The 13,687-nt window shown below is 33.5% G+C and overlaps 1 protein-coding gene across 1 annotated transcript; it reads left to right on the top strand.

Moving 5' to 3' along the window:
- The first annotated feature begins 3,431 nt into the window (after positions 1 to 3,431).
- On the top strand, positions 3,432 to 11,879 carry LOC145567826 (peroxisomal acyl-coenzyme A oxidase 1-like). The gene is made up of 14 exons (XM_081627225.1): positions 3,432 to 3,739; positions 4,298 to 4,406; positions 4,537 to 4,598; positions 4,775 to 4,984; positions 5,188 to 5,275; positions 5,393 to 5,555; positions 6,395 to 6,590; positions 8,195 to 8,392; positions 8,884 to 9,015; positions 9,892 to 10,012; positions 10,193 to 10,303; positions 10,575 to 10,644; positions 11,119 to 11,302; positions 11,385 to 11,879. Exons 1-14 carry the CDS (start codon positions 3,590 to 3,592, stop codon positions 11,592 to 11,594), a joined length of 2,004 nt encoding a protein of 667 aa, XP_081483351.1. The 5' UTR covers positions 3,432 to 3,589; the 3' UTR covers positions 11,595 to 11,879.
- The last annotated feature ends 1,808 nt before the right edge of the window (positions 11,880 to 13,687 follow it).

The following is a 13,687-nucleotide window of genomic DNA, read 5'->3' as shown; positions in this document are numbered from 1 at the left end:
ATTCTTATTTAAGAAAACTGAATTTTACTGAACTGAACTGGACTTATTTTTACTGAACTGAAATTATTTTTCCTGAACTGAAATTAATTTTATTGAATGAAACTTATTTTTACTGAATTGAAATTATTTTTACTTAATATTATTTTTTTAAGGTGAAGAGAACAGGGCCTAAATGAAAGGAATATATAATATTATGTGAAATTTGAAATATTACTCCCTCTGTGTTTTAATAAGTGTTACACTTACCAAATCCAGCTGTATTTTAATAAGTGTTACACTTCCTTTTTTGGCAAAAAGCTACATTTAAATATTATATGTTTCTCCCCTCATGGTCCCCATCCAAACCCACTATTACTTTTTTATTATATCTTTCCTCTCACATTCATTATTTTTCAATAAACTATTAACCCGTTATCTTTCTTTTATAATTTTTTAATACTTCAACTACCCCACTTACCTCTTATTTTATTTAAGTCAATTAAATTACCTAAAACTATGTGCCTGTCAAAAATGTAACACTTATTAAAACGCGGAGGGAGTAATAAAAGTTGGTTGAGATGGTAAATGTATTACATATATGTATCGGAGGTTAAGGGTTCAAATCATGTTCAAAGAATATATTATTTTGTTAAATGAACTGGCTAGCTTATGTGGCGCATATACTTTAGATGGTGACATGGCACACATAATTTGACGAGTGCCATTTGATACCAAAAAACAAAAAAATGTTTTTGTCGGGAATTTTTTTAATGTGAACGCGACACGTGTACTTGTGGATAATCTTGGTGATTATTTTAGTATATAGTATTGATGTATGATTGATGATGATACTTGATCTTGAAATAGGTAAATATTTTATCATAAAAGAATAGTTGCATTGAAAATAAATAAATATAAGAAAAATTGAGTATAAACACATAATTTTAACTTATTAGAAAATTATTATAGTTTAATGAACAAATTGAAACGCTAAAAATAACAAATACAACCAATAATACATAAATATGGAACGGATGGATGGAGTAATGGATAATCGCAAACAAGTTAGAGAGTAATTAATTAGCAGTCTTGTTTTCAACAACATGCACGCACTAACAAACCTATCTCCTCTTACTTCCATATTTCCCACATCATTGAATTCACACTCCTCTGTTTGCATTAAAGCAGAATAAGTACTGCAAGATACAATAAGTTCTCCCACCTTATTTTAGCCAATAGAATCATAAATATTTTGTGGAGACACATGTATGAATCTATCAATCATACCGAGGCCAACAATGTATGAGACACGAGAAAATACTCAAATTCAGTTCTCTAAGGTAAATAATCCTCCACAACAATAAGAACTGTAATTACATATTTTTAACATTAGGGTTACACTATTACCCATAGCTGCCATAAGGTATAAGTGTAGTCTTAATGTGGCACATCAAAAATAGTTGATTGTTGACTATTGAGGAAGAATGTTCGGATCATGCATATTTTACACTTATATGATACAAGGAGAGGGTGACACGAGAAAATCGAGTTTGCCAATATATATTCAAAATAGAAAGAAAGTAGTAAGAAAGGATAGGCTTGGAATTTTTACAAATTTTTTTAATAAGGACTTAGAATTGAATTTAAGCTAGATTTGGGAATTAAACAATGAAGAAAGTGGAGATTAGTTTTTATTTCAAAAAAAGTGGAGATTAGTTAGTGCATGTAAGTATGTGACTATGAGTGAGGCTGAATTTTATTGTAAGTGTATTTTATGAACAAGTGCTTTGATTTTTTTTTTCTGGAATTTTAAAAATATGCATCTTTATAAAAAGAACAAATTCGTTTGATTAAGTTAAGCATATTTTTTAACAAAATTTCCTGATTATTTTAATTAATCTATATATAGAAATGATTATAAACGATAAACATTTGAAACCCAAATACAAAACATTTGTGTTTTTAAAGTGTACAATAAAATCAATATGTATTTCAATTTATTTGTACCAAGTATATCACACAACGGTTTCACACTATCATTTTAACAATTTCCATTTACTAAAGAATAAGTACTATATATTTGAGGTAAACTAATCCTAATTTGAATCATGGTCATCCATGATAGAATAAAATTTTGGTGTTGATCTTCTCATATCAATCTATTTATTCATTTTTTAATCAACAACAAGCGTAAATTATCATTTATCAACAACAATAAATTTTTATTACATTCAAAACAGGTCATTGTATACGTCAAAACTTTTTATTTTTTTTTGAAAACAACTTATATATATATTATATATATATATATATATATATACTCGTGTAAATTATAGTATCTCGTGTAAATTATTTGACCTTGAATATTGTCAAAAAATAATAATTTAAAAACGCAAGTACTAAATGCAGTACAAAATAACCTAAATGCAAAAATTAATTAATAATATGAAAATAATAAAATGACTGAAATACCCTTTTCCAAAACAAAAAAACTGATTTGCCATTTTACCAGGCTTTTTATTTTTACATTTTTTATTTTGCAATTCATTATACTCGCCAATTTTTTTCATTTCATTCACAATTTCAGCCACCAAATTTATTTATTTATTTTTTTTTTATTTTTTTTTTTTTTTTTTTTTGCAATTCATTCCATTCCTCCATTTCCCTTATAATTCTTCAATCTAATAAGCCCTAGAGACGAAGAAGTCGTTCACCGCTCATAAACCATCCAGTCTTAGGTTTTTTTCGTTTTATTTTTTTTGTTGAATTGTTATAATTTTTCATTATACCCCGACTTTGTTTTTCGGGGAACTAGAGACCCCCGGAAATCTTAGCCGGGGGTACTGAAGACCCCCGGAAATCTTAGCCGGGGGGTATTGAAGACCCCTGGAAATCCTAGCCGGAGGGGACTTGAGACCCCCGGAAATTCTAGCCGGGGGGTATTGGAGACCCCCGGAAATCCTAGCCGGGGGCTACTTGAGACCCCCGGAAATTGTATAAGGGGATGTTAGAGACCTTCAAAAATCTTAGCCGTATAAGATGGAAATTTTATGTTGTTTGATTGTTATCTATTACAGCACATAATTTTCATACCTCAAAAAAATGTCGTAGTGCATTTCATTATTGTCTAGGAATTTGTTTAGTATTGAATACTCCGTATTAAATAGGATACAAGATTGAATACGTTAGAATATGGTTGTAAATTAAACAGTTGGAATGATTGATTTAAATCATTTAAAAAAGTATAAAGGATTAAGTTAAAACAAGGACAAAATTGGAATATAATTTTTTTTTAAAAAATAACTTATTCTGCATTTAGGTAAAATTGTCCTGCATTTAGTACTCCCCTTTAAAAATAGACATCTATTCCAATCCAATTAAAGATAATATCATGATATAATTAGTAGCAGTACTAGAACCCACTTTTATTAATTTAGGAGGTCCACCGCATCAGCCACCAACCCTGCCCATCTTCAACCTCTTTTACTTGTTTTAATTTCTCACGAACTCTTTATATCTTCTCCCTACATTTTCTCTCTTCTTTTCGATAATTATCAGATATTTTCCCAATTTTCGCAATTTAGGGTTTCGTTGAATTGAAGATCCAACAATGGAGGATTTAGAAGGTGGTGTTGATTATCTTGCTGATGAAAGGAAGAAGGCTCAATTTGATCTTAATGCAATGAAGATCTTATGGGCTGGTAATCAACATCAATTTCAAATTGCTGATCGTATGGCTCGTCTTGTTGCTAGTGATCCGGTATGTTTTTCTCTCTCCTCAATTTTTTGATTAATTTAAGAAACAAGCTGATTTTTTTTGGAATTTTGATATTTTTGCTTTGTATTCATCGAAAATTTGATTTCTGTACTTAAATAATTGTATTTTTGTTTATATTTGTTTGGAATTACATCATATTTGTTTTATCTCAATTGGTGAATTTTTAAATTTTTTGAATTTTTGAGTGATTAAAATTAATGGAATGTTTGATCGATTTAGATGAATAGGGAGTAGAATTTTGGAAACTAAAGTTGCATTTTAAAGCTGAAGTAATGGCATAAATTTGCAATATGTGGTCGGTGTAGCCTTGAATTAGGTACTGGACTATTTGTTTTGATTGTATATTGAGTTAACAGTTGAATATAAATAAGTTTAGCAAATAAGTTTCTCCAAAAAAAAAAAAAAAAAAAAAAAAAAACTTTAGCAAAGATTCATTGTTCGTTTATGCGAAAGCTATGTCAAAATTGCTGGCGAATCGACGAGGCTAATGGTTGCCAATATAATATATGATGGTGAGCTCTGTCTTGTTTGGTTTTGCAGGAATTTAAGAAGGATGATAGGGTTAGGCTAGAAAGGAAGGAGTTATTTAAGAACACACTAAGAAAAGCGAATCATGCTTGGAAGAGAATTATTGAACTAAAATTGACTGGTACGTTTCGGGTCGTGTTTGCTAGTTGCAATAATATGCACTGTATTTTTAATTATTTTTTTTTGGTTTCTGGTAGACTCGATAGCTATAGTGTTATAGTTAAGAGGTTAACATATTGTTACTATTGCAGAAGAGGAAGCTAGTCAATTGAGGTTCTTTGTTGATGAGCCTGCTTATACAGATCTTCATTGGGTAAATTTTTCAACTGCTTTTTTGGTGATGATATTCTTTTTGGTTCTTGTGTGGTGATGCTTGCTTACGTTTATGTTTAAATCTATATTGTTCCTTTTCTTTTTTAATTTAGATTGTTTGATTATTTAAATTCTGCTAACAATAATCTTTTATCTTTTGATGAATTTTATGCCCAGGGTATGTTTGTTCCTGCTATCAAAGGACAAGGTACAGAGGAGCAGCAGCGCAAGTGGCTCCCATTGGCTTATAGGATGCAAATTATAGGGTGTTATGCTCAAACTGAACTTGGTCATGGCTCCAATGTTCAAGGGCTTGAAACCACTGCCACATTTGATCCCGAGACGGATGAATTTGTGATACATAGTCCAACGTTGACATCTAGCAAAGTTAGTGAATTATTTTGCCCAATATTTGAATCTTTTTTCATTCCATATTTTCTAACTTTAAAGATTGTCAAATCTCTGTATGGTTTCTCAAAATTTGGAAAACTTCCAATTGGAATTTGGATGATTGAACTAATTACAGAGTTCTGCTAATCCAATCTTTAGGCTGAAAATTTATGAATTTGGTGCTTTTGCTAACTTTGCAGTGGTGGCCTGGTGGCTTGGGAAAAATTTCCACACATGCAGTTGTTTATGCTCGCTTAATGACAGATGGGAAGGAACATGGGGTTCATGGTAACTATCAGACAAGAGTAACCCTCTCTCACTTGTTTTTGTTAATGCATTTCATGGCCTTGACAGTTTTTGTTATGCCAATGATATTTACCTTGTTCAAGTTTTTTGTCTTTCAAGGTTTCATTGTACAACTGCGAAGCTTGGAGGATCACTTGCCTTTGCCCGGTATCACTGTTGGTGATATTGGGATGAAGTTTGGAAATGGAGCTTATAACACAATGGACAATGGAGTCTTGCGATTTGACAATGTGCGCATTCCTAGAGATCAAATGCTCATGCGGTTCGTTCTTGGCTTTTCAAAATCTATCCTTTCTTGTGCCTTGCTTACACTTTTTTATTGATACAAGTATAATTTTTTTATTCCCATTTATAGTGGTCTTTATGATGATACTTCCAAAGTTAGCTGTTTCTTTTCACGGTACCTTATTTGAAGTAATTTAACTTTAAAAATTAATTTCTGTGCCATCCTGGTGATATATTGTGGACTTTGGCCCTATTCTCTTCACCTTAAAAAAATAATATTAAGTAAAAATAATTTCACTTCAGTAAAAATAAGTTCAGTTCAGGAAAATTAATTTCAGATCACTAAAAATAGTTCAGTAAAATTCAGTTTTCTTAAAGAAGAATTATAATAGAAAATCAGTAAAAATAATTTCAGTTCAGCAAAAATAATTTCAGTTCAGTAAAATTAATTTAAGTTCAGTAAAAATAATTTTAGTTCAGCAAAAATAAGGTGAAGTGAACGGGTCTTTGATATGCAGACATGATTGTACATTTGATTGTAAACTGATGTGGTTGAACATTAATTAGCTAGTTGGTAAGCTTCTTGTTTGGATGGGATAAAATTTAAATAGGAGTAAAAGTAAAAAAAAAACCCTCAAGGGCCTCAACTATTGCATTTGATTGTATATTGACATTCTGTATGTCACTTGTGTAAATTCCAAATTGAATCTCAATGATTTTGACGGTTTGATTTTAGAAAAGGGCCTTATGTTTTTAGTTATTTCCAAGTTATACGCCTGTAAGAATGATATGATGGTGAATTAACAACAGCTAAGAAATTTTGGTTTGCACGTAATGCTGGTTTTGCTATTCTGATTCTGCTTTGCATGGCCCCAGTGTGTTGCAGGTGACAAGGGAAGGAAATGTTGTGAAGTCTGATGTCCCTCGGCAATTAATTTATGGTACCATGGTTTATGTTCGGCAAACAATTGTGTATGATGCTTCACGGGCTCTATCAAAAGCAGTTTGTATCGCCACGAGGTATAGTGCTGTTCGTCGACAATTTGGTTCTCAGAATGGACGTGAGACTCAGGTATTATGAGATACATGACAGTCAAACATCTGAATTTTTTTTTCTTCCTATTTTCCCCTGTATGAGGCTTTTCTGTAAAGACTTGTTTTAAAATTAAATTTACGGAGAATGTGTGTGTTTTTTTTTTTTTTTTTTTTAAATATAGAATTCTCCTAGTTCTTTTTTTAAGTGAGCTACCGTTGAAGAATTTTTATATTTTGGGTTTGTGTTTATTTTTTGTTGTTGGGTTTGATATTGCTTGTCAAAATTAAGTTAACTCTGGACTCTTATAAAGTGTGCCTTGTAGAAAGTGTTAATTGATGACTAGAGCTGTCAATTAGGGTAAACGGGTCAGGTTTGAGTCGGGTAAATGTGGGTTGGGTACTTGGGTCAACCCAGGCCGGGTCTATCCGAATTAATGCTGTAACCTATGCGGGTCGGGTTCGGGTTGAGTCATGCTTGAGTCGGGTCATACATCTTATTGGGTTTGGGTTGGGTAATAACAGATCGGGTTACATTTGGGTCGGGTGAATAATAGGTCGGGTTCAATTTGGGTTTTCAAGGATTAAAATGAGTTAGAATCATTCTTGGGTTCGGTTCAAGTCAATAATTTGCGGGTTATAATCAGGTCGGGTCATACTCGAGTTCGAGTTGGGTTCGGTTCAAGTCAAAATTTGCGGGTTATAATCAGGTCGGGTCATTTCCAAGTCAGGTCATTCTCGGGTTTAAGTTGAGTTTGGTTCAACTCAATAATTGGCGAGTTACAATTAGGTCGGGTCATTTCCAAGTCGGGTCATGTTGAGGTTCGAGTCTCAAATAATAGGCTAATTAATATATTCTAACAATTAGAAATGAGCAAATAGCTATAATTAGTCTATGTAAGGAGTCGTATGTTTTGAACTATTGACTATTGAACTTATCATAGTAACTCGTTTGCACAAGCACACAACTACACAATTGACAATGTAACTATATAATTATACTTTGATCGATATTAATAAGGTGGTCTAAATTGAATTTCAGGTAATTGGAAATTGAATCAAGTCAATAACATGTTAGGTTGAGTTCGAAAAGGGTGAGGAACAATAAGGGTTGAATTTGGGTCGGGTCAATGACATGTCGTGTTGATTTCGGGTGGGGTTAGTAATAGATCGGGTTGCATTTCGGGTCGGGTTGGTAATATGTCGGTTAAATTCGAGACGGGTTAGTAACAGGTCAGGTTAAATTCGGGTTGGTTTGGTAATAAATCGGGTAAGTTACACGTCGGGTTACATTTGGGTTTTGACGGGTTAAAACGGGTTTGGGTCAATTTCGGTTTAGGTCGGGTTCGGATCAGGTCAATAATTTACGGGTTATATTCAAGTCGGGTCATCTCCAGGTCGGTTCATGTTCAGGTCCGGGTCTCAAATACTCGGGTCCACTCGGGTTTAGGGTTGGTTTCAAGTCGGGTCATATCGGGTTCGGGTCACCATTTTTTCGGGTTCAAACGGGTCGGTTAATTATCGGGTTCAGGTCGGTTTTTTTGGTCGGGTCAGCTTTTGACAGCTCTATTGATGACCCAATAAACATTATTTTTATTGTTTTGCTTGTTACATAAAATTATATGCATGCTTTGTTCATTGTAGGTTATTGATTACAAAACCCAGCAGAGTAGGCTCTTTCCTTTGCTGGCTACAGCTTATGCTTTTAGAATTGTTGGAGATTGGCTGAAGTGGCTCTACAACGACGTGACTGAGAGATTGCGAGCCAATGATTTCTCTACACTGCCTGAGGCCCATGCTTGCACTGCAGGATTGAAGTCCTTGACAACATCAGTAACTGCTGTATGTGATAATCTGTGTATTTTAAATTTTATCGAGTGTTAATGGTAACATCACTAACATATGAATATATGATCTGTCCTTCAGTGCTTAGTTGTTGCATCCTGCTTGTCTTTGTGCAATTATACTTTCTTTCGTGTTCTTTCGTGTTCAGCTGTAAAAGTATTGATAATTTAAGGAAACTTTAGCTGTAAAATCAAGAACTGGACTTTGCAATTGAGTTTTTTTAGCATAGATCACAAACCTTGCTTTCATTCTGATATTGAATCTGTAAATACATGGTGAAAGCAGTTTGCTTAAACATTTGGTGCATCTTTAGTGAATTATAGACTCAAAAAGTTGAAATCAAGGGCTATGTTTGCATCACTGCATATTCCGATATTGAATTTGTTTTGAAACCCTGTTCAAACTACTTTCAGCTATCAGTATATTATGGACAAACCCTTGCTGATTATAATTTGTTGATTCTCTTCATATGCATTTTTTTGATACAGGATGCTATTGAAGAATGCAGAAAACTATGTGGAGGGCATGGCTATCTCTGTAGCAGTGGGCTCCCTGAGTTATTTGCTGTCTATGTTCCTGCTTGTACTTATGAAGGTGACAATGTTGTTTTGCTTTTGCAGGTAAGGATCTCTCTCTCTCTCTCTCTCTCTCCTCGTGCACACACACACACACACACACACACGTTTTGCTCAAACTCAGGCATACATACTCTTGCAATCCCTTTCACCTTTTCGGTGAGGGGAGATAATTATATAAGTATTCTATCCCCTCCGCTTTATTTTACTTGATGATATCTCATTTGCAGAAGTTTAAGGATGTAATAGAAAATAAAGCTCAGCTAATCTTCATGAACAAGCTTTAATATGGAAATAATCTGTCAATTTTTACTCTCAAATCTCAAGATGGAAAATATTGAAACATTTTTACTTGGCTTTGTCTTCTCGGCTCTTTTCAAATAATTTGAGGCATATCTAATGGAAATGCATCATGTAAAATGGGACAGAGGAAGTAATAGTTTGATTGAATTAGGGATTCCTTGGGAATTATGTCATCTTTTACATTTTTAATACATTTATATGATAGGTACAAAAAAATCAATATTGAACCACTTGTATTAAATTGACTCAGGTATCGGATTGATTTTTTGACTGTGTATAAGTTGCGTATAAGAAGCCTCTTATTTCTCCAAGGGGCTGGAAGTGCAATCCTCTGTACCTCTGTGTAGGCATTAGGGTAGTGTTTACAATCATATTGATGTTGAGGTACTGGTGGTTGCAGTAGTTACGTTCTGCTGTGCTTGTTAACACAAAGTCTTCACCTATTTGATTGTTAATTTGTTATCGACATAGATTGCTTATTAGCCTTTCCTAAACTGGACGAAAGAAATTGAGTGAAGAATTTCATGTTGCTTTGAAATCTATGGGCTTGGAGTTACCAAATAGGAATTACTTTTTGTAATGTTGATTTGACATCTTTTTATTTTTCCCTTCCTGCAGGTTGCTCGTATTCTCATGAAAACTGTATCTCAACTGGGATCTGGTAAACCACCAGTTGGAACAATGGAATACATGGGGAGGGCAGAACATCTGTTGCAATCCCAGTGTAGTGCTCAGAAAGGTTTGATGTTCATATCTGATCTTACACTCAAGTTCATTTGCTGCAATACAGTAATGTCTTTGGAAATCTGACCAATTTAGCAAATTTATGTGCTTATTTCATATGGTTGATGATTCTATTTTATGAGATCACTGTCTTGCTGATTTGTTGATGGCTGTTTAAAATTTTGTTGTCATGCAGCTGAAGATTGGCTGAACCCTGATGTTGTATTAGAGGTTTTTGAAGCACGATCAGTTCGAATGTCTGTTGCTTGTGCTAAAAACTTAAGCCAATTTTCCAACCCAGAAGAAGGTAATTCATCAATAGTGGACTAGGCATTTTTTTTTGTGTTTGTCAGGGAATCATGGAAGGTTGTTTGGGTTTTGGGAGATTTAAATGTGTGAACTACTGACCTTTTGTGGTTTTATTATTCTTTGTTTTCCTTCTCTATCTGGATGTTGGCAACTTTCAGGCATGATAAATTTGGGGGACACTACCTTTTTTTTTTTTTTTTTTTTTTTTTTAAATCATTAGCTGAGTATAAAGTACATCATTTTAATTTACCATAATCTTTTTCTTTCAGGCTTTCTAGAACTCTCAGCTGATCTTGTAGGAGCTTCTGTGGCTCACTGCCAGCTTATAGTGGTTTCAAAGTAAGCAAACCACCCTCATTTTCCTCTGAGTCCTCTCCTTTTGTAACTGTAATAATATCTTTTTATTTTTATTTATTCTAGACTTGCAAGACCATCATAATCGGTTGTCTCTGGGTAGTAGTGAACTAGCGATGATATAATAGTATTAACTATCACAACTATCTTCTTTTTGAACTTAAGTTGATATATCTCTACTACCTCTGTGTGATCTGTCCCTCAGCATTGCTATCATATTTATAAAGCAATGGCTAAAAAATATAATCTACAATCATAAATGTCAAGCTAATATATGCAATAAATGGTGCATATATGGGCAGATGGTAGGGTAATATGTAAATTTGGTTTGACGAGAACATAAATTAGACCCCGTTAATGAGATAATTTTAAGCACTTGAGAGTTAAAATTGTTTTTAAAAAATGCTTTGTTTGTTAAGTTTTGTATTGATTCTTCCCACTTTATTTCTACACTGCAAGGTTTTTTGAGAAATTGAAACAAGACATACCTGGGGAAGGAGTGAAAGAACAGTTGCAAGCACTCTGTGGTATCTATGCACTTTCAATCCTGGGGAAGCATCTTGGGGATTTCCTGTCCACTGGTTGCATCAAACCTAAGCAAGCTTCCCTTGCAAATGATCTCCTCAGATCGTTATTTTCCAAGGTATTTGATACATTATAGTTTTATTCAAGCTGTAACACTCTCGTGTCTATCTGCTAACATCCATGGCTGGCTGGCTTCACAGGTGCGTCCAAATGCAATTGCTCTTGTTGATGCATTCAACTACACGGATCACTTCCTTGGTTCAGTCTTGGGGCGGTACGATGGGAACGTGTATCCAAAGCTCTATGAAGAAGCGTGGAAGGATCCTTTCAATGAATCAGCTGTCCCTGAAGGTTTCCACGAGTATGTTCGACCTATTCTGAAGCGACAGGTCCGGAGTTCCCGGCTCTAAAATGGATCATGTGTTGTTGTATGTGAAAATTAAAGGTCAAACATTGGGTAATAAAGTTCCTGGATAACAAAGAAAAAGGAACATACTAGAAAAAGGGAAAGGTGCTGCAATATATTGACATGTTGCTTATTCTAATTTGTTGCTTAGACAGTCTAAATTACATGTAATTAAATTCATAAGGAAATATTTGGTTCTCTTGTTCTTGGCAAACTCTTCATGTCGAGATAATTGTAAAAGATGGAATGACATTGCATCTTTCCCTTTTTGTAAGGGTTATTTTAGACTCTTCCAACATCTAAAAGTCCTGTTCTTTTTTACATTTAGTCTCAACTCTCCAGTGTTAGTTTTCTGACAAATTAAAGATCATCAAACTATTAACAGGCTTGTAAATTAACCTAACAATCACATCTAGATAAGATCCATCAGCCAATCTTTCCTTGAATTTCTTTACTATCTCTAACCCTCCAAGCAATCAGTCTCTAGCCCCTTTAGTAGTTGCATTGCATTAAAGCACCATTTCGAGACCAAACGTCATCGCTTTTGCCTTTGTTACACTGACTCTGTACTCGTACTCCTTACTCGGCGAGCTGAGTCTGCCCACAAATCAGTACCCAAGTAGTCTTTAATCACTGCCTCCATACTACATGAACTTTCAAGGCTCTGACTTTTCTGATTACAGGGGAATGCCATGCCACATTACGTCGTTCTGCCTTCTACTCCTCACAGCCTGTAATCAAACTTCCCTTGCTTCCCTCTACGCGACAATCATCGAACAGCATCAGCCCCCACTTCTGCAGGATGATGAGCAAGGCTCCCTCGGATGACATTATTATATCATGCTATTACTTATGACAATCTTAAAAAGCAAACATACGGTTCTAGTTTTCATATTGGTTTGAACAAATGTTGCTTAGGATTTCCTTCTTCGAGTCATATACTAGGTTAGAACCCGTGCGATGCACAGTTTATATAAAACCTATTTTTAATTTGTACATTTTAAAAAATAAATTTCTATTATACATGAATATAAATAACAATTACGTATATTTTGTAATTTTAAAATTTTTTATTTTTATCAAAATTATGATATAGTATCTGTTCAACGTTGTCTAATTCATAGTTCAATATAATAGGTCATTTATTAATGTGCTATTTAAAATTGTTTCAATTTCCTACGATAAATTGATAGATTTTAGTTGTAATGCAGAAAACTTTCAATATTTAAATTTCAAAAATATTATATATGATAGCTCTACAATAAAAAAATATAAATTTTTTTTTGAAAAAATGACATCATCATTGCATTTAGGTGGGAAAATTTTTATTAAAAAAGTGACACGTAGATAATGGTGATGTCAACAACTTCTGTTTTTGTAATAGTTAATAGATTCGCAATTGGCCCATAATTTGGAACAATCCAATCATATTATTAGTGACCTTGTGCAGTTGTGCTATTATTTGTAGCTAGCTTGAAAGGCAAGAGTACCGTTCTGGTTTTCACATTGGCCAGATTGGTCTGAATAACTTTGCTATTACATATCACGTAGGACTTTCCTCAATTTTTAATGGTTAAATTAAATCTATTTATTTCTCTTTAAACATATTTCATATTTTTAATGATGTGAATCGAGTCCCCTTTCTTATAACTATCTTTATTGCTTTACTTAGGTACTCTCTTGGTTTTACCTTACTCTTAAAGTGGGGGTTTTACAAGTGAGTTTTTAATAATATTTTTATTATTTTCTTAGTAGTAGTTATGGGGCCTCGGGCTTCCAAAGTTGTGTTAATTAGTTAGTGGGCTATCTTGGTTCATTAATTAATTATTAGGAATTTATCTAGTTTGCTTGCGGAGCAAGTAGGATAGATTTATTTTTCCTATATATACTAATTGTATGTCAATTATTTTGGTAGGATTTTTTTTTAATAAAAAGTTGAGTTTATTGAGCTTTTTCTTGAAGAGAACTTTGTTAAGGTTCAAACTAGTTGTTAACTAGGGTTTTGGGATCGTTGCTCCTAAGATCAAACTTAGAAGTCATTTCCTTCTAAGACTATCCTTCAAATTTTCACCATTAAAATCACTCAATTCCTTCCAT

This window comes from Chenopodium album, chromosome 11 (genome assembly GCF_948465745.1).
Source record: "Chenopodium album chromosome 11, dcCheAlbu1.1, whole genome shotgun sequence".
NCBI classification, from domain to species: Eukaryota; Viridiplantae; Streptophyta; class Magnoliopsida; order Caryophyllales; family Amaranthaceae; genus Chenopodium; species Chenopodium album.
Note: the sequence above shows the minus strand (reverse complement) of the source record. Positions and strands in the feature narration are given on the sequence as shown.

Coding starts and splice junctions, on each gene's coding strand:
- LOC145567826 (XM_081627225.1), top strand. CDS start 3,590: ATGGAGGATTTAGAAGGTGGTGTTGATTATCTTGCTGATGAAAGGAAG. Junction 3,740..4,297: donor GTCTTGTTGCTAGTGATCCG/GTATGTTTTTCT, acceptor TTGGTTTTGCAG/GAATTTAAGAAGGATGATAG. Junction 6,591..8,194: donor AGAATGGACGTGAGACTCAG/GTATTATGAGAT, acceptor TGTTCATTGTAG/GTTATTGATTACAAAACCCA.